The sequence below is a fragment of the Biomphalaria glabrata genome, chromosome 2 (genome assembly GCF_947242115.1).
Source record: "Biomphalaria glabrata chromosome 2, xgBioGlab47.1, whole genome shotgun sequence".
Taxonomy (NCBI): Eukaryota; Metazoa; Mollusca; class Gastropoda; family Planorbidae; genus Biomphalaria; species Biomphalaria glabrata.
In genome coordinates this window covers 62611535-62633466 of record NC_074712.1, presented here as the reverse complement: position 1 = coordinate 62633466, position 21932 = coordinate 62611535, and the positions used below count along the sequence as shown (strand labels likewise).

The following is a 21932-nucleotide window of genomic DNA, read 5'->3' as shown; positions in this document are numbered from 1 at the left end:
TCAAAGGCAATGGCAGTGGCGAAAGGTACCAGGCGGAAGAAGGAAAGGCAGACATAGGAAGTGACAGAAGGACAGAATTAAGGAATGGGCGGGGCCTGTTGAACTAGAGAGTTGACCAATAACTTTTTTTCCTTTCCTAGTGCCAGATCCTAAAATGACTGAATTTGTCTTTCAATTTTATAGAAGCAGACTTATATTTCGACCTTCACCTTAGTCTGTTCGACCGTTGGGGCACCACGCAAGATCTGTCTACCATCTTTCTCCATTCCTCTCTGTCTTTTGCCTTTGATAGAATTTATTTCAATGACAGGCCCGTCGTACTATAGCTTTCTTTGTCTGCTTCTTATTCTTTTTCCTGATACTGTTCCCTGAAAGAAAGGTCTATGCGAGCCCTGAAGACCTTGTAATATGGCCAGAGAGTTTTAATTTTTGTTTGCTGCTGTTGTTGTTTTTACAGTAGTTAGAAGGTCATCATTGGGTCCAATTGCTCTAATAACCCTATCTCTAATTTGTGATGCGGTCTTTAAATGTTATACCAAGGATCCTTCTGTAGCATCTCAAGTCCATTGCAAGGCGCCTCATCCCTAACCCTACAGTCAGCGTCCAAGACTCACAGTCTGATTTTGGTGTCCAGGGCTATGCCTCTGTCTTTCCAGATTGTTCTAAGTTGTGCAAGTGCTGCTGTGGACTGTAAAATTCAAACAGAGTCTTACACAGATACATCTATACACATTGTAACCTTTACTAACAAACATTGTGTATAGTAGTCTGCTATAGTTCAGTCATCAGGCAGTAGTTTTATTTTTAGATTTTGACTAAGTGTGGGAGACATAATCGGTCACCTTTTTTTTTTTTTGTTTATAAATTATCCAATCCCACGTGACATAGTTGTGTGACTGTGTGCGCGTGTGAACGTGGAAACAATTTATAACGTTTTTGTTTAGAGATTATGTTGTTTACAGCACCATCTGGGGGATAATCCGAGAAAGTTATTGATTATCTCCCCATCGCTATATATCTGTATGTCTCTAAGTCTGTATGTCTGTATGTCTGGGTGGATTATTGAACACTTCCTGTAGGCCTACTTCCATATATCGGATCAAGTTGATATTTTTCACATTTAATCCTTGTCAACGACAACACACGAATTAATAATTAAAAAAAAAACGAATTAATAAATTTTAGGTAATTAATAATTTTGGTTTATTTTAGAAACAGGGCAGATAAACCTTGCAATATTGATAAATATGTCAGCAATTTAAAGGTGCCCTCCCTTCACTCACTATAAGCTTTGTGTAGTTGTTATTTTTTTTTTGTGTAAACTATTTTTATATTTTGCTTGCCAACTATAATATTCGAAGTGCATCAAACTTGTCTCAGCCTGCCAGGGAAGGCGAGGCAGAAGTAAAGGTCCGGGTGTACCACCCTCCATATTGTCAAGGAAATCCTCTTTCAAAGTGACCACATTGACATGGCTTTAGTCTTTATAAAATTTCTATATCGGCTGTATTAAACAAGCTTGCAATTGTTTGTTTTTTTGTTTTTATTTCTTATGTATGTAAGGTTATGGACTTAATGATATTTTAACGTTGGTATGTATGGCTTCTAATGGGTTTCCCTATACACAAGTATACATGACATTCGTATCACAAATTAACTTTCTTGACATATGTATTGTCAAGGTACCTCAAGATATTTGTGTTGTCAAAGTACCTTCAGATATTTGTGTTGTCAAAGTACCTTCAGATATTTGTGTTGTCAAAGTACCTTCAGATATTTGTATTGTCAAAGTACCTTCAGATATTTGCGTTGTCAAAGTACATGCAGATATTTGTGTTGTCAAAGTACCTTCAGATATTTGTGTTGTCAAAGTACCTTCAGATATTTGTGTTGTCAAAGTACCTTCAGACATTTGTGTTGTCAAAGTACCTCCAGACATTTGTGTTGTCAAAGTACCTTCAGATATTTGTGTTGTCAAAGTACCTCCAGACATTTGTGTTGTCAAAGTACCTCCAGACATTTGTGTTGTCAAAGTACCTCCAGACATTTGTATTGTCAAAGTACCTTCAGATATTTGTATTGTCAAAGTACCTCCAGACATTTGTATTGTCAAAGTACCTTCAGACATTTGTATTGTCAAAGTACCTTCAGATATTTGTATTGTCAAAGTACCTCCAGACATTTGTATTGTCAAAGTACCTCCAGACATTTGTATTGTAAAGTACCTCCAGACATTTGTGTTGTCAAAGTACATACAGATTTTTGTATTGTCAAAGTATCTCCAGACTCTGACAGACATTTGTATTGTCAACGTACCTTGTAAATTGTCAGCGATAAACAAGATAGAATTAAAAAAAAAAAAGTTTTAAACATTGCGAGAAACTGACCTTCAGACTTTTGTTAGGAGGTGTGTACTCTAGGAGATTGAAATCGAAAAGGTCTTCTACAGCTCTCTTCCCGTTCTGTACTGAGGACTAAAAAAATAAGATAAGATAAGATAAATAAAAAAAAACAAGCAAACAAGCTTTAAAAAAAAAAAGCAAAGCTTATATAAAGGGTAAGAACTCCGTCCTTAAGACTATATCTACCAATAATGTAAAAGTTATTTCCCTTATTCGGTCGGCTGAGCGGTAAAGCGCTTCACTTCCGAACCTGGGGTCCCGGGTTAGAATCCTGGTGAAGACTGGGATTTTTAGCTTCGGGATCATTGGGCGCCCCTGAGTCCACCCAGCTCTTATGGGCACCTGACATTAGTTGGGGGAAAAGTAAAGGCGGTTGGGCGTTGTGTTCGTTAGCCGTGGGCCACAGAAACAGACGATCTTGACATCATCTACCCTATAGATCGCAAGGTCTGAAAGGGGAACTTTACTTTTTTTTATTTCCTTTATTTGATATCAAACATATTAACTAATTACCAAATAAGTAATTGACTAACTGAATATTTTTGTGCTCATTGCTTCATGTTTTGTTAGGTACAATAAATAATTGTTTAAAGAATCAACTTGATCGGAGAATGCGTGAGGGAGAAATAGCGTTATTTAAGAGGACTAAACCCAACAAATTTAGCCATATCATGTGAATACTGAAGTATTAGTTTCTCTTGTTGCTATTACACGAAATAATGAATCGCCAGTAATTAATTGCCTAAATTGTTACTTATTTTATTGATTCATTTTTTTGTCTACGTCAAGGAATACTTGTGCGAGGTTTCAGCTTGATCCGAGAATGGGTGTGGGAGAAATAACGTGTGCACACTTTTTACCAGACAGACAGATAGATAGACAGAGTGAGTTGATATAAGCAGGGCCGGTCCTACAGATTGCGGGGCCCTATGCGAAACGGATTGCGCGGGGCCTAGACTGGGTAGGGATAAGGATAATAAGTGAAAATTAAGATTGTTTGTTACAAAATAAATTCGTCTTTGTATATTATTCGTCATTTACTAAGTGCAAAATCAAGATCAAATTAACTTTACGAGCCATCTACCATAGAAGTTAGATTTTCAACATAAAGCCGATAAACATTCAGGTCTGGCTTTTAGATTTACTATCAACTAGCAAAATATCATGTTTTGAGTGTTCAGGATATTTTAATCATTTCAGGAGATTTTCATGACTTTTTTTTCGTATACTTTGCAATTTCAGGAGATTTCCAGGAGCTCCTGAAAAATCAGGAGACCGCGGAAACCCTGTTCTAAGTTTATATGGTTTAATTCAATGATTTACAACTAGAGGTAGCGCGGGGCCTACAAAAGTGCGGGGCCCACTGCGGCCGCATAGGTTGCAGTGCCCTAAGACCGGCCCTGGATATAAGCTTTGTTAAAGGATAAACAAGATAAGACAAATTGCAGAAGAACCAAGCTTCCTAAATTGTACATTGAGGATAAAAAAAAATCTAATTTGTCAACGGTCTGAAATGTTTTATTTGGTCTATTTCTAAAAAAAAAGAGTTGAATGTATATAGCACAACAATCTATGACGTCATTTGTTCAATATACTCTCGACACACAGAATTGCTTGTATCGTAAATAAACAAGGTCAAGTAGTTTACCTTAGCATTATTGGAGTCCTCTAACGGATCAGCCAAACTACGTAGCATATGAAGAACTAGGACCAGTAGAGATGTCGTATGCTCCATACTGGACAGTGGTCAGTTACTAGGGGGGAAAAAAAAGAAGAAAATTGTTACTTTGACTATCAGTACATTAGAGGCCTGCAAAGTATCTTGACTCTAGCCGACGTGTCTCACTAGAGTAGAGACAAAAACGAAACATCAAAATATTCAACTCCGTTTAAGTTGTAGGCCTATTTCGCCCCTGGACAGTAGCCCCCCCCCCCTTACTGACTATCAGTTATCCCTTGAGAAACGGTGGCTAGCTACTTTTGTTTTCTTCCGAAAACGTATATGTCATAGCGACACAAATACACTTTTGGTTTAAATGTCAAAATATAACAAATGCACTGAGGTTTATATTCTAAATCACTATAAATCATCTTTCACAAAAATTTAATCGCGGAACAATCAAAGACATCGAACTAAAATGTAAATTTCTGAAACCAGAATTTCGACTTACTATAATGAATTGTTCACTCTTCTTACCGCAGACTGAAGCGTGTGCCACGTGACGAACATATATATACTGTATGGCCGGCTTAACTAGAGCAGGTTGCATATACAATAAAAGCGAATGATTGCATATCACTAAGTAAATCTATAGAAAGGAAAAAAAAAAACGTGAAGATGGTATTTCCTAGCTACAGAGAAAGTCGTGTATTCATTTTTCTACTACCTCTTTTGTGTCACAAATTAAGTTCAATTTATCGTATTATGCCAAGACATCACTGCGATAGTTGCACATACACGTTCAACAGTGTTTTTGTATAAGTTAGCAGATGAGAAGTTCTGAATTGAGAAGCGAAAACAAACCGAAACGAAACTGATAAAGATTGCGTCTTCATTCTAATTGAGATTTTGGGAATTTGAATTAAAAGTAACAGTGCCAGCTAAAGAGCAACGGGTGCCTTGTAGGAATGAGCTATTATGCAGGTGTGACGCCAGGTAGATGACCTCTTGGGCTCAGTGTTAAAACGCAATCAGGTGTGTGTGTGTTTTAAGAAGTAATTGTGAGAGTGAGAGCAATTAGAAAACCTGGTTTTGGGGGGAGGGGGGCGGTGTGATAGTGCGGATGTTTTTCAAAAGGTTATCATGACATTGTAATCAGATTTGAATCTAAAGTGTACTAAATAGAGGTTTAGGTTCTGAGTCAGAGCATATAACCTCTTAACGGACCTGTTTAGTTAAGGCTAAAATAAAAGTCTTATTTTGTAACAAAACTTTCACCAATGTTAGGATTTAAGATTTTTTTTTTCCAGGGCAAGGCTTCTCAGCCTCAACGTGGCACCCGGGTGGGGATAGTCGTGAGAGAAAACAAAGCAGAACCCACGTTGGAGTGCCAGAGGACCGAGTTCATTGCACTTGGTGGGAATAGTCGTTAGAGAAAACGGTTGTGGCAATAGGGAAGCATAAAACAGAACCCATGTTGAAGTGCCAGAGGACCAAGTTCATTGCACTTGGTGGGAATAGTCGTGAGAGAAAACGGTTGTGGAAATAGAGAAGCAAAAACAGAACCAACGTTGGAGTGCCAGAGGACCAAGTTCATTGCACTTGGTGGGAATAGTCGTAACAGAAAACGGTTGTGTCAATAGGGAAGCATAAAACAGAACCCATGTTGAAGTGCCAGAGGACCAAGTTCATTGCACTTGGTGGGAATAGTCGTTTGAGAAAACGGTTGTGGCAATAGGGAAGCAAAAACAGAACCCACGTTGGAGTGCCAGAGGACCGAGTTCATTGCACTTGGTGGGAATAGTCGTTTGAGAAAACGGTTGTGGCAATAGGGAAGCAAAAACAGAACCCACGTTGGAGTGCCAGAGGACCGAGTTCATTGCACTTGGTGGGAATAGTCGTTTGAGAAAACGGTTGTGGCAATAGGGAAGCAAAAACAGAACCCACGTTGGAGTGCCAGAGGACCGAGTTCATTGCACTTGGTGGGAATAGTCGTGAGAGAAAACGGTTGTGGCAATAGGGAAGCAAAAACAGAACCCATGTTGGAGTGCCAGAGGACCAAGTTCATTGCACTTGTTGGGAATAGATCCCCAACTACCATGTCACATCGACAGACCGTTCCATAAAGGGGCAGCTTTATGGAAGATACTAGCACAGCTGAGAAGGCACTGAGAAGGAATAGGGTGCTTGGCATCTAACCAGAGCAACTTGGAATAGGAGTCGTGGGTAATGGGGATGTAACACATTTACATCTGCTTGGATCCTTCCCAGACAGAACATCTTGCTCAGACAAGGCGAGCTACCGTGGGCCTAAATTTCAAATCTTAGAAGGAAGAAAAGTTTTGTTGTTGTTGTTTTTGGTAAGAGTTATCTAAACTTTCTTCTAAAGGGAAGTAAATACTCTAGACAAGCACCACATCAGAGTTCCTCTATTGCCAGCAACCCGTAGTTTGGAAATTCCTTCTCAAGACATGAGCGACAAACTTTGACGTCTAGACAATCATCACATCACGGAACCTCCTTAGTCAGCGACTAGTAGTTTGGAAATTCCTTCTCAAGACATGAGCGACAAACTTTGACGTCTAGACAATCATCACATCAGGGAACCTCTATAGCCAGCGACCCCTAGTTTGGAAATCACTTTCAAGACTAGAGGCACAAACTTTGACGTCTGCCATCAAATGACGTAATTAAATACGTCACAATAAGAACTTATCAATGGCGGATCTGGAGGCGGAGGAAGGTGAGGTAATGGCGATGGCAAGATAGGTAGCTTCTTCCCACATATTGAAGTTACAAATATTGTTTTAATTCATAATCATTGTGAATGTTTTCTGTAGCTGATAACCCACAGCCTGTCCCACGCTCAAATCTAACTATTCAGCTTTTGAAAGAAGTCTACAACAGGTAAAGAAACATCGGATTGATTTTCGAATCTAAAATGGAAATAGATTCTGGCTTTACACTACATTTGTAATAATCATGGCAATGATTCCAAAAGATAAAGACAAGTGCTTCACATGACAACGCAAACCAAGCTGCGACCTGCATATTTACAAAGCTTATATCAATTCATTCTTTCCGTCTGTCTGTCTGTCTGGTAAAAATTTTGAACACGCTGTTTCTACCACACCCATTCTCGGATTAAGATATAATATTGCACGATTATTCATTGGTAATTATTTGTTTAATATCAACATGAAAAAATTAATCCTTCAGTATTCACAGATAAGGCTAAATGTGTGGTGTTTTGTTGTAGAGAAACAAGTGGTCCCAGGTTCAAATCTCGATGAAGACTGGGATTTTAAATTTGGGGGGTTTTAAGGACATCCCTGAGTCCACCCAACTCTAATGGATGCCAGGCATTAGTTGTAGAGAGAAAAGGCTTTGGTCGTTGTGAATATCAGATATTAGTTGTTGGAAGTAAAGGCGTCAGTGGCGTAGCTAGGGTGGGGTGGGGAGGAGGGGGAAGAATTTGAAAATCTCCCCGGGCCCCCACATGAGGGCGGCCCCCAAATGAGTGTTTTTTTTACATTAAAAATTTTATATTACGCAAAATGCAGGGGTCCTCAAAGAGGTCAAGTCCCCCCCCCCCCTGGCCCACAGACGATGGAAAATTCCTAGCTACGCCCCTGAAAGGCGTTTGTCCTTGTGTTAGTCACATGACTCCTTCGTTAACCACCCGTCCATCGGCCCTAGAGTTTAGCAAGTTCTGAAAGGGGGGTTGTTGACGGCCGTTAACTAGTAGCTCGATCTTCCGGTAGACAAACCGCTGTAGACGTATTATATAAAAGGACAAAGTGTAATTAGAAAATAAAATGTAGTAAAAATTTAAATCATTTTTGATTTTTAGTTACAAACTAAAAAGTTCAATTAAATGTGTAAAACTTTTCAACATGTGGTAGCGGTTGCAACGCACATCCATGTTTGTTTTGGTCATGTACATGATATCAACAGCGTTGATTATAAAAACAACAAACAAAATTCAATTAACAACTATTTAGTCACAGTCTACATTTGAAGAGAAATTGGTAAAGTCAGATTCTGGTAGAAGTTCTGGCGCCAATATCATCACTTGTACGTAACAGCATGGCTGCCCGGTCGTGCGGTTTGCGCGCTGGACTGTCGTTCGGATTTAACGACGGTCGAGGGTTCAAACCCTGCCCGCACCCATCCCCCGTAGTCCTGCGGGAGGTTTGGACTAGGAAGTAAACTATCTACAACTCTGAAGGGACATCCGAAACATGTAAAACATTTTACAAAAAAACAGCATTATAAATATTGGTAAACATTTTTTGCTGCCAATATTTTGCATGGGGCTGTTCATACAAGTTTTTTAGTCACGTGGTGGTGTTTAACTTCTGTCGGTTTATAGCGGGAATCTGATTAGCGTGTTAGGTCAATAAATAATGATTTAAATCAATTCATTTGCGTTAAACGATAATTTATTAACTGCAGGAACATCAAGTGCACAGTTTTTATAGCTTAAACCTTAGATGAAGCCGAAGCGTATAATAGGCCATAGTCTTTAATAGACTAATTATAGAGATCTTGGTCTAAACCTAAAGTTAGGCCTATGTAGAAAAGAGCATTAGGATAACCAACTCTATAAAAAAAATTAATCCCAATCCTCCCTGACAAAAATTAAATAGACTGGATGTCCGACTGATTTTAACAGCTGGTCAGATAGACGTACACATGTAGGGATTTTGTAATGTGTAGTCGAAGACAAACTGCGTTTTTGTAAATTGGGTGGTCAGACATGAAAATAACGCATTGGTCTAGTTAGTCAAGAATATATACCTAGATCTACCTTGAAACTAAAAAAGTTACACAGGTCAATGTTTCTTAAGACTCAAGAAATTTCGTTTTCTGTTTCTTTGGTAAAGGTCTAAATGTGAATGTCTAGTACTATTTCTTTGGTAAAGGTCTAAATGTGAAAGTCTAGTTCTATTTCTTTGGTAAAGGTCTAAATGTGAAAGTCTAGTTCTATTTCTTTGGTAAAGGTCTAAATGTGAAAGTCTATTCTATTTCTTTGGTAAAGGTCTAAATGTGAAAGTCTAGTTCTATTTCTTTGGTAAAGGTCTAAATGTGAAAGTCTAGTTCTATTTCTTTGGTAAAGGTCTAAATGTGAAAGTCTAGTTCTATTTCTTTGGTAAAGGTCTAAATGCGAAAGTCAAGTTCTATTTCTTTGGTAAAGGTCTAAATGTGAAAGTCTAGTTCTATTTCTTTGGTACAGGTCTAAATGCGAAAGTCAAGTTCTATTTCTTTGGTAAAGGTCTAAATGTGAAAGTCTAGTTCTATTTCTTTGGTAAAGGTCTAAATGTGAAAGTCTAGTTCTATTTCTTTCGTAAAGGTCTAAATGTGAAAGTCTAGTTCTATTTCTTTTATAAGATTTTAAACTTTACCGGTACTGTAAGATTTTCCGTTATATAATTAGCCAATATATATGGTTCCTTCTGTCTTGGGAGACAATGGATGCGACAACATGATGATGATTTTTTATTGAACCAATCAAATGGAAATTCGGTTTGACTACAATTGACAACCTCAGCGTAACTACTGTACAATAACAGTATAGATGCAAATACGAACCATATTCACACACGAAACACATACACACTCATAACCAGCGCTTTATGAATTAGACTTCTATGTACTTCTCGATGACGACAGCTGATCTTGTAACACTCTGACCGAAAGTGGGATAAAGGAGTTTTTAAATCTTTCTGTTTTAGTCCTAATGGAAAGGAGACGACCACTTCGTTCAGATCTTATGTAACAGTGGTTTAATGGGTGCAGGTTATCTTTAAGAATCTTGAGTGTTTTGGAAAGGCATCTTTCACGAAGAAGCTCTTCAAGAGATGGTAGCTGTGTTTGAGTGATATACTGGTTTTGGTTTCCTCTTGAGACGGGGCAGAATCTAGAGGGACTGATGAAGTCAATTCTGGGCGGCAGAGTTTGCCACAGTTCGTGCATGTATACGCATATTAAGGGCTAGCTGATATGGTATGTTGTTTTTTTTTCTCTAGACTAAGGCAGCTTCGTTTCTTTTGCACTCGGCGAGGATCGTACCAGCAAGCTCAGTCTGTCTCCATGCTCTCCGTCTTGAGCTATCTCCTCCCACATACTTTCATTGATGTCTGTGGCTCTCATGTCTCGCTTGCAGACATCTCTGTAGGTTAGTCTTGGGCGGCCTTTGAGCCTGACTTCCTCTGCAAGCTCAATATATATATATATATTTTAAAAGTAAAAGTACCTTCTTTTCTATTCATTTAGACATCTTTTTATTTTCGAATTTTTGCTTTGCGTTTAGGAAGAAACATCTTCCTTAACTGACTTTATCATGGAGCAAGATTTATGCAATGTCGAATGATGGTGGGAAGCTTGGTCGAGAGGCTAGGTACGCTTGAACTTGGCTTGTCTTGGCTACCTATGAAAGGGGCTCGAGGTTCGACACCCGACTCGGGCAGAGTTGTGTTTACTGAGCGCCTAAAGGCAGCACGGAAAACCAATTCCGAGATACCCCCTCCCACTAGTCCACAAATGCGATTGGACCAAAGCGCTCTAAGCATGAAAGTAGCGCTATATAAAAGCTATAATAATAATAATGAATTAGATCTAGAGATCAAACAAGGCCCCCCACCAAATAAAAAGTTATGAAAAGTTATTAAGGTTCAATTAATTTTATTTAGCTTAGTTTAACTATATTTTGAAATTCGTGATAAGCTTTTAGTTTAACTACTATATTTTAGTTTAACTACTATACTATATTTTAGTTTAACTACTATATTTTAGTTTAACTACTATATTGTAGTTTAACTACTATATTTTAGTTTAACTACTATATTTTAGTTTAACTACTATATTTTAGTTTAACTTTTGAAATTTTGTTTGGTTCACATCACTCGTCATTACAACACAGACAAAGTCAACTTCAGATGAAATGAAATAAACTGATCTCTAAACAAATCTAACTTTTAAAAAACACGTCTTTACACTCTGACATCCTGGAGTCGTCTCTCGTACTTAACACAGCTTACGACAGAGACGCTTATCTTGCATCATTTCTTCATCACCTAGGATACACACACACACACACACACTCCATAACAAAGGGGTAGTTTATTTTTACTTTGGCACATTAAACAAAAAAATCTAAATGTTGACATGAATCATTTTAGTCACAATCTGATGAATCATTTTGAGGGTGATCCTAAAAGATTGATGGGGCTCTGGTTGGAAAACAGCGAACAGATATGTTGAACACATTGTGTTGGCCAGCGTTGGGAGAAGTTTTGCAGTGATCAACGTTTGAGCCATGTTAACACATTCAAGTCGTCGGTAACAAATGAGCAGTCTGGCCAATCAAAGCGACAAACATATGAGAGTGACGTGTACACAGGTGTATCGGAGGTGGAGTTGTTTTTTAACATGAAGCGAAGAATAAGTAAATGTTCATGTATCAGAGCCGTTCTTTCTGTTTACTTTCATTCTCTCTCTTTCTTCTTTCTCTCTGTTTGTCTCTCTCTCTGTCTGTCTCTCTCTCTCTCTGTATCACTACTCTATCTCCCACTCACATTCTGTTTAAATTTGATCACAATTACTATTCTGTTCCTTTCCCTCTTTCTCCCTCTCTTTCTCTCTCTCTCTCTCTCTCTCTCTGTTAGTCTCTTTCTTCCTCTTTCTTTTTCTCTCATTCTTTTCTCCTTCTGTTTCTCGCTCTATCTCTCTTTGTGTGTTTCTTTCTCTATCTCTTTGTCTCTCTCTCTTTCTGTATCTCTTTGTCTATCTCTCTTTCTGTATTTTTATTTGTCTTCCCTCTTTCCATCTATCTCTCTTCCCCCCCCCCCACGTTCGCAGCCCTCTTCTGTTCTTTCTCAACCCCAGTCTTATGTTCTCGGCATAACAGAAGGTCGCGGAAGTTACGCAGAAGTTACGCAAGTCATTCGCGGAACGCGCTTTATGTACGTGACAGTGAGTGCGTCCGACAGCCACGTCATCCCATTCCCCCCCCCTCCCCTTTTTCCATCCACCTCACGCTCACCCAACTACTCACACGCACACACTTCCCTAAATTCTTCCCTTCCAGTTGTCAGACTTCGTCTGTGTAGAATGTCAGCCTGACCCCCGGATCGTAATGTCGCAGTGAAACAGGTCTCTGCATGACAAGTTAGGAAAGTGTTAACAAACTACAAACTCGGCGGCGGCGGGGGGGGGGGGGGGGGCTCAGAAGAGCAAAACATTTGGATGTAGAGATTTGAAGGAATACGGTCTAACCTATGGTCAAACTTATGGTCATACTGAAGAACAAATCTATGATCATACTTATGGTCAAGGCCGGCCTTAGCGGGGCCTAGTCTGGGTAGGGATAAGCTTAATGTCAAAATTATTATTTTTTTAAATTAGAAAATAGGTCTACTTTCGTCTTTGCAATAAATTTTTATCAAATGAGAGCTCGCAATGCCACTTTTTATTTATTGGCACCCCCAAAATGTCAATTTCTTCTATTCTTCAGGAGATTTGAATAAATTCAAAAAAAGTTCAGGACTTTATCGTATATTTTGCCTTTTCATGAGATTTCCCTGGAGGCCCTGGAAAATCAGGAGGTCGCGAAAACCCTGTTATTTTATATACGTTATAATGGTTTAATTTAATAATGTACACTTAGAATTAGCGCGGGGCCTATGAAAGCGTGGGGCCCACTGCGACCGCATAGGCTGCAGTGGCCTAAGGCCGGCCCTGCTTATGGTCATACTTATGGTCAAATATTTGGTCAAAATTATGTTCATACTTATGGTCATACTTATGGTCAACTCTTTGGTCAAAATTATGTTCATACTTATGGTCATACTTATGGTCAAATCTTTGGTCATACTTATGATCAAACGTATGGGTTTATGTAATTCAACCTATGGGAAGTAACGTCTATGTGGTCAGATGTCCGGAACACCACTTTTCTTTATGGCTACGGGACGATGTATGGAAACGAAATAACCCGCGAAATAATATATATATATATATATATATACTTTAAAAAAAAAAATATATCTAAGGGGAAAACTGCACATTTACAGCCACATATCTTAATACTGTAAGATGCACTTCCCTTTTTTATTTAAAAAAAAAAGTTATTTGCCATTATTTATTTGACTACTAGGTTAATTTGTTTTTTTTTATTGATTCATGCTTTGTTAGGAACTTAATACACGACTGGAATGTGGGAGAAACAACGTGTTCAAAATGTGTACCAGACAGACAGACAGACAGACAGAGTTGATATAAGAATGCATAAAAAGAGGAAGATTGTGAAAAAAAAAAAAGATAAACAATGTTAATGATGCCATATTTAAATATCACGGATAGCTACTAAATAAAGATTGTATTTATACTACTAACGACTAAACACTCAGAAAGAGTGCATGACGCGTAGGACGTAATCATCTTCTTTTTTGAAGTAACGTCTGTATTATATAAGATAAGATAAGAAAGACACAAAGATAGAGGCAAATTTCTTATTCCAAACGCTAGAAAAAATTCTTACAAGTCCTTCTTCTTCCTTAGTGCCATTAGAGCATGGAACGGGTTGCCTGAATCAGCCAGGAAAATCAAGGAGTGACTTAGCAGAAGTTTAAGACATTCATTAACATGCATGACTAGATGGACACATGAAATACGTAGGATGTAATTATCTTCTTATTTCAAGTAACGTCTATGATATATAAGATAAGAAGATAAGATACAATTCAGGAATATGACGCTAAAGTGGTGCAAATAAGTATCGTGCCTGTATATTTTCTGCTATACATATCCAGCCAACACTTTTTGTATCTGCACACAGGATATACCAAATAGCTCTTTAGTTAAAGTTGTACGTCTAGTTTACAGTTTTTTTCGGCTGTTCCTTCAGAAATGAAGATTGTTACACCCTAGCCGGGCAAAGCCCAACGGGTACCTGTCGTAAGCTGGGGAAAACGTAAAGGCGGTTGGTCGGTGTGCTGGCCACATGACACCCTTGATAACCGAGGGCCACATAAACAGAAGGCTTATAGATCTCAAAGTCTGAAAGGGGAACTTGTTTTTTTTTTTCATCATATCCCAAACGTCCAGCAGTCCGCAGGTGATGTTTTGACTCCCGGACCTTTGAAACGACAGTCCAGAGCGCACTCGACATAGACCCGTCATAGAAAAAAAAAACATGTCCGTGTAATTAATTTATTGTTGAAGTCGTACTGAGGGTCGTATCTTGTTATCAGGATGTACAGAGAAAATCTTTCTTATCTTTTTCATGCTTAAGCTGTGGCTACTACTACGTACAGTCTATAAGAAGGGAGTTCCTATACTATAAGATTTAGGCTACTAAAATTTTCATTTTCACCCTTAAAAATCTGTTTTGGACAAAAAAAAGGTACTTTATTGGTCATCTTATGGTCACTGCTATGAATGCGATGTTACGCCAGAGTCTGCGTGAAAGCGTATTGTGAACGTTTGACCAACCCGCAAGGCTCTCCTAAGAGTTTTGTTTCACAAACTCACCTCGTTATGTAATTATTTTTTTCAGTATGCACTCGTACAAATTATTGCCAGGATTTTTTTTACTGTCGCTGTTAGAAAACTTGTAAAAAGGTTTTTCAGTGCAAAACAATTTATCAACTTTGCCAGGTTGTTGTTTTTTTTTTTTTGTTTGTTTTTTTTTGCAGGGCTCAACACGGTGGGTTTTTTTTTTTTTGGTTTTGGGTTTTTTTTTTAATATAGGCTAGTGAGTGTTTCCTAATATTGTCTACGCTTTAGTGTTCCTATTTCCATATGCTAGGACAAATTTGTACAAATACTCCTTCTTCCCTAGTGCTATTAGAGCATGGAATGGGTTGCCTGAGCTAGCCAAGAAAACCAGTGACTTGGCAGAATTTAGGTCATTGGTTAACATGCATGACTAGATTGACCTAGGAACACGCGTAAGACGTAATCATCTTCTTTAAGTAACGTCTGTATTTCATAAGCTAAGATAAGATTTAGTCAGTGTATTAGCATATGTGTGTGTGTGTGTTAGTGAGTGTTTGTGTTAGTGGACGCCAGGTGGGAGAAGGCTTCAGACCTTGCCAGTAACAGATCTTTGTGGAGTCAGCTTGCCGCCCAACGCGCTGAACGGCGCGGGAGGACCTATGTCTAAGTAAGTAAGAGAGTTTCCTAACATTGTCTACGCATTAGTGTTTCTTGTCCCATATGTTAGGACAAATTTGTACAAATGCTCCTTCTTTCCTAGTGCTATTAGAGCATGGAATGGGTTGGCCTGAGCTAGCCAGGAAAACCAGTGACTTGGCAGAATTTAAGTCATTGGTTAATATGCATGACTGAATGAATGACGCGTAGGACGTAATCATCTTCTTTTTTGAAGTAACGTCTGTATTTTATAAGATTTAGTGAGTGTATTAGCAAGTGTGTGTGTACATGTGTTAGTGAGTGTGTGTGTGTTAGTGAGTGTGCGTGTGTTTTAGAGAGCGCGAGTGTGTGTTAGCGAGTAAGCGTGTGAGAGCGACGGTATGAGTGAATGTATGATCATTCTGTCGCGCAGACGATATATTGTTATATAGTGCAGTGCTGTCTCTTCAATTCCACGACGTATGCACATTGTGGAGGTGACTCTATTGAAACACACTAACGCAGGGGTTCTCAACCTGTGGTTCGCGAACCGTTTGGTGGTCGATTGACGATTTACCCTACGACCATCGAAATATGGATTGTTTTTTTTTTTACTATTCTTCTATTGCTGTGTGTGTGTGGGGGGGGGGGGGCTCGCGGCAGAGTGGGGGATTGTAAAAAGGGGTCGCCGAGTTTAAAAGGCTGAGAACCACTGCCTTAAAAAACACATCGGAGAATTATTTTTTTTTCTTGAGTTCAATATCTTCAAACTCAATTCAATGTGAGATTGTCAAGATAAACTAAACCAGTGTTTTCCCCAATCTGTTTCCTTAACGGAACACTTTTTCACATTCTGAGTATTCAGCCTAACATTTTAATTATTATTTTTTTTTTAGAGAGGCGAATTCACGTAGTGGCCTACTAGTTAATTATTCCAGGAACACCTATACAGGCCTCCCTGAACACTAGGGTTCCGTGGAACACAGTTTGGGAAACACTGATCTAAACAATGTCAAGGACGCTAAATTGAACATCCAAACTGCCAACTATATAACAGTTGCAAACAGAAGTGCTTCAAAAAAAAAAACTGCAGTGCTAAAATGTGCGAAACTATCACTGTGTAACTTTATAGAAAATAAAACACCTATCCCATCAACACTTCCTTTATTTTGTACACCAAATATACCAAAAAGCTGGATATTTATAGGTTTTCCGCCATGCATGAAAGTATCCAGTAAACCAAGTAATCTATCGATAAGAGAAATCATATAAAACATAGATCACTTGTACGAATGGACCTCATTCACCAATCGTAAACAAACACCACGTGATTCTCTATCTCTTCTATACAAATTACGTAATACACTAAGGCTGTCACGTGATACGTTGTTTTTTTTTTCGTTGTTTTATCAATATTATCACGTGGCTAAATGTTGTTTTGTTTACGATTGGTGAATGAGGTCCATTAAATCATACAAAGTAGAATACTCTGACTCAAGAAATATTGGGAAATGAAATGATGCGCAGTGAAAATGCTGACCATCAAAACTAGTGACCAATGACCACTGACCACTGACCCCTATACCTAGCTTTGCTTGTATTTTATAGTCTTCTAAAATCTTTATCTGGATTGTTACATCATTTGTATACCCTTAGTAAGAAATGTCTTTCATTCGATGACCCGTGTCTTTGTTGACATCAATATCTGTTTCCAATGTGTTCTAGATATTTTGGTCTGACACAAGCCATCAATCTTGACCCATAATTTACGTCACACAGTGTGACTAATAACTTGACCCCTCGCGCGATGTGCGGTCAAGCGTGACAAGAACGATACAAAGGCGATGGAAACATGGGGGTTACATGATCTTATCACCAATTGAGAACCACTCACAATCGGATTCAACGTTGCGGCAAGGTATCTGTTGTTCTTGTCCGAAGGGGGGAAATACTCTTCTATATCTTATCTTATAAATTACAGACGTTATTTTGAAAATAGAAGATGATTACGTCATGTTCCTAGGTCAATCTAGTCCTGTATGTTAAATAATGGATGGCTGCTTGGTCGTTCGGACTTATCGATGGTCCCGGGTTCAAACCCTGCCCGCTCCCAAACCCCGTCGTCCTGCGGGAGTTTTGAACTAGGAAGTGGATTATCTTCAACTCTGAAGGAACATCCGAAATGTCAAACATTTTACTTGCAAACAAATGGCCTCAATCCTGCCAAGTCATTGGTTTTCCTGGCTGATTCAGGCAACCCATTCTATGCTCTAAAAATTTTAAAAAGGATTATGTATTTGTACACATTTGTTTAAAAATATGTGCTGTTTTATTAGGTTTTGTTTTTATGTCTAAATATTATTTACAAAATGTCAGGTATAAAACACAGGCACTAAAAAAGATTTATCAATAAAGTAATCTGAAATTATTTTAAATCTTTATATACAGTAAATCCATTCAGTTCCCACGACTCAGCCGCTCCCAGGTATGGTCGAAATTATAGTACACGCGTCCTACACTTTTGAAGGTCAGGGGACGCAAAGTCGATTTAAATGCATGAATTGATCTCCCTTTCAAATGTGCTGATGCAATAAGCATTCTTAATCGTGATGCGTGACGTCACAGACCAATTATCTGATGAAAATAACCGACCGTCAGCAGACGTCTAACCGGTAATTAGAAGCAGACATAAAAAAGGGGGAAGTTACTCCACTCGTAAATTCGCATGGGAAAAAAACAGAAAGAAGCAGGGAGTCTGAGTTTCTTAATATTTTGTCTAATAATATTTTTATAACATCAAAGGTGTACACCAGGGATTCTCAGCCTGTGGGTCGCGAACCCTTTGGGGGTCGATTGACGATTTCCCAGGGGTCGCCTAAGACCATCGAAAAATTGATTTTTTTTGTCCATTCTTTTATTTCTGTGTAAGTGTGAGGGGGGGGGGGTCGCTGCTGAGTGGGGGAGTTATAAAAAGGGGTCGCCGGCCTAAAAGGTTGAGAACCGCTGGTAAACACAGTGAAACAGCATTCAGGTCTCAGGATTATTTTTTACAAATTGTATCCAAATTTATTTATTTTTTTTGTATCAAACCGCTTTTGTTAAGCGGTGATTGCGTCATTTCATGTATCTGATGTTATTGACAGCGGCTTTCAGGCGTGACTAGGTCTACACACTGAACTCGTGAAAACAAGTTTTTTTTTGTTGTTTTTTTCTGCTTCACCCGCTCCCCCTGCCTCTCGTCACCCATGCCCCCATTACTCCCCCCCCCCTTCCTCCCCGCTCCATTTCAACCACGTAGTCTTACATGAATGAAAATTTAAAACAGTTTGAGATGATGATGCAATCGTGTTTTGCTTCAATATATTTTTTTTTTTGGATGGGGGGGGGGGGATTGGGGGGGGCACGTGTTCGGGCAAGGTAGAGATGAACTAAACTAGCTTAAACCAGTTTGATACACACACACAAATTGATAATTTCGAAATAAGTCTGAAATTTTTTATTTTATTTATTATCCACTGCATCTTCTTCTTCTTCGTTCTCATTTTACATGTCGGAGGGTTCAGATCAGTAATTCTAGATCTGAGATGAACTGCGCAGTGGTGTCCAGATCAGGCAGTTCTCCGTATAGTTTTTGTTCTATAGGAAAGTTTTGGGGTCAGAGTCTTGTTCGAGCCATTGCATTAAGGATTGTTTCAAGTTTCGACTCTATCTATCTATCTATCTATCTATCTATCTATCTATCTATCTACCTACCTACCTATCTATCTATCTATCTATCTATCTATCTATCTATCTATCTATCTATCTATCTGAAGCCTCTTCCCACCCTTGTGATATGGCCATAGAGTTTTAGTTTGCGTTTTTTTTTTACAGTAGTTAGCAGGTCATCGTGGGGTGCAATCGCTGTACCAATCCTGTCGAATGATGTGTCTAACGATGTGTCTAATGGTGTGTCTAATGATGTGTCTAATGGTGTGTCTCATGATTTGTCTAACGATGTGTCTAACGATGTGTCTCATAATTTGTCTAACGATGTGTCTAACGATGTGTCTAACGATGTGTCTAACGATGTGTCTAACGATGTGTCTAACGATGTGTCTCATAATTTGTCTAACGATGAGTCTAACGATGTGTCTAACGATGTGTCTAATGATGTGTCTAATGGTGTGTCTCATGATGTGTCTAACGATGTGTCTAATGGTGTGTCTCATGATGTGTCTAATGATGTGTCTAACGATGTGTCTAACGATGTGTCTAACGATGTGTCTAACGATGTTCCTCATGATGTGTCTCATGAATTGTCTAACGATGTGTCTAATGATGTGTCTAACGATGTGTCTAACGATGTGTCTAATGATGTGTCTAATGGTGTATCTAACGATGTGTCTAACGATGTGTCTAACGATGAGTCTAATGATGTGTCTCATGAATTGTCTAACGATGTGTCTAATGATGTGTCTAACGATGTGTCTAACGATTTGTCTAACGATGTTCCTCATGATGTGTCTCATGAATTGTCTAACGATGTGTCTAATGATGTGTCTAATGGTGTGTCTAACGATGTGTCTAACGATGTGTCTAATAATGCATCTAATGATGTGTCTAATTATGTGTCTAATGGTGTATCTAACGATGTGTCTAATGGTGTATCTAACGATGTGTCTAATGATGTGTCTAATGGTGTATCTAACGATGTGTCTAATGGTGTATCTAACGATGTGTCTAATGATGTGTCTAATGGTGTATCTAACGATGTGTCTAATGATGTGTCTAACGATGTGTCTAATGGTGTATCTAACGATGTGTCTAATGATGTGTCTAACGATGTGTCTAATGATGTGTCTAATGGTGTGTCTAACGATGTGTCTAATGGTGTATCTAACGATGTGTCTAATAATGCATCTAACGATGTGTCTAATGATGTGTCTAACGATGTGTCTAATGATGTGTCTAATGGTGTATTTAACGATGTGTCTAACGATGTGTCTAATGGTGTATCTAACGATGTGTCTAATGATGTGTCTAATGGTGTATCTAACGATGTGTCTAATGATGTGTCTAACGATGTGTCTAACGATGTGTCTAATGGTGTATCTAACGATGTGTCTAATAATGCATCTAACGATGTGTCTAATGATGTGTCTAACGATGTGTCTAATGATGTGTCTAATAATGCATCTAACGATGTGTCTAATGATGTGTCTAACGATGTGTCTAACGATGTGTCTAATGGTGTATTTAACGATGTGTCTAACGATGTGTCTAATGGTGTATCTAACGATGTGTCTAATGATGTGTCTAATGGTGTATCTAACGATGTGTCTAATGATGTGTATAACGATGTGTCTAACGATGTGTCTAATGGTGTATCTAACGATGTGTCTAATAATGCATCTAACGATGTGTCTAATGATGTGTCTAACGATGTGTCTAATGATGTGTCTAATGGTGTATCTAACGATGTGTCTAATAATGCATCTAACGATGTGTCTAATGATGTGTCTAACGATGTGTCTAATGATGTGTCTAATGGTGTATCTAACGATGTGTCTAAAAATGCATCTAACGATGTGTCTAATGATGTGTCTAATGGTGTATCTAACGATGTGTCTAATAATGCATCTAATGATGTGTCTAATGATGTGTCTAACGATGTGTCTAATGATGTGTCTAATGGTGTATCTAACGATGTGTCTAATGATGTGTCTAATGGTGTATCTAACGATGTGTCTAACGATGTGTCTAATGATGTGTCTAATGGTGTATCTAACGATGTGTCTAATAATGCATCTAATGATGTGTCTAATGATGTGTCTAACGATGCGTCTAATGATGTGTCTAATGATGTGTCTAATGGTGTATCTAACGATGTGTCTAATGATGTGTCTAATGATGTATCTAACGATGTGTCTAATGATGTGTCTAATGATGTATCTAACGATGTGTCTAACGATGTGTCTAATAATGCATCTAATGATGTGTCTAACGATGTGTCTAATGATGTGTCTAATGGTGTATCTAACGATGTGTCTAACGATGTGTCTAATGATGTGTCTAATGATGTGTCTAATGGTGTATCTAACGATGTGTCTAATGATGTGTCTAATGGTGTATCTAACGATGTGTCTAATGATGTGTCTAACGATGTGTCTAATGATGTGTCTAACGATGTGTCTAATGGTGTATCTAACGATGTGTCTAATGATGTGTCTAACGATGTGTCTAATGATGTGTCTAATACTGTCTTTAATGTTGATATTAATCCCCACTTTATACAAAGTGTATTGAAGTTGAAAGTAAAAAATAAATCTTTTATTTCAATCTCATAATGTTACTGCTGCTTAGCTTTGTTTGATAGACCCTCGTGCTTATAACACCAATAGCGTGAGTTTGAGCCCAATAGCGGCCATTTTTGTTCTCGATTTTTTTTTTTCAATGACCAAATATGAATGTTTGGATTATCCCATTATTTGAATAAAAAAGTTGGATTGGATTTTGTTTTCGATTACATTACTTCTTTTCACATTTCTTTACCAGTAGTTATAGTTCTTGTTTTCTTTGTTAGCCTTGTATGTGTTGCATGTAAGGACTTGCCCAGCACACGTGCATATATTTATCCCAACACGTTTTTATCAAAGCCTCTTCAAAGTGCATAACGGTAATAGAAAACATTTTTCTTTGAATGCCAGCAGACGTGAAAGTGTTGAAGTGTTAATAACGTCGTCTGCTGA

The 21932-nt window shown here is 38.4% G+C and overlaps 2 protein-coding genes across 4 annotated transcripts in view; one reads left to right on the top strand and one right to left on the bottom strand.

The window, feature by feature from the left end:
* The window catches only part of LOC106075292 (uncharacterized), a 44992-nt gene that overhangs the window by 12829 nt on the left and 10231 nt on the right, over positions 1 to 21932 (bottom strand). For 2 of the 3 annotated variants that reach the window (XM_056021840.1, XM_056021841.1), the window contains exons 2-3: positions 4051 to 4156; positions 2388 to 2474 (exon numbers count right to left, since the gene is read on the bottom strand). In XM_056021840.1, coding sequence (XP_055877815.1) covers positions 2388 to 2474; positions 4051 to 4137 — 174 coding nt within the window. In that variant the 5' untranslated portion in view covers positions 4138 to 4156. Of the gene's footprint in view, positions 1 to 2387; positions 2475 to 4050; positions 4157 to 4573; positions 4711 to 21932 lie in introns of those variants that run through there. The other variant, XM_056021839.1, reaches the window with a different exon arrangement.
* Positions 12823 to 21530, top strand: LOC129924746 (S-antigen protein-like). Its single transcript, XM_056021258.1, has 2 exons — positions 12823 to 12952; positions 19075 to 21530. Exons 1-2 carry the CDS (start codon positions 12823 to 12825, stop codon positions 21528 to 21530), a joined length of 2586 nt encoding a protein of 861 aa, XP_055877233.1.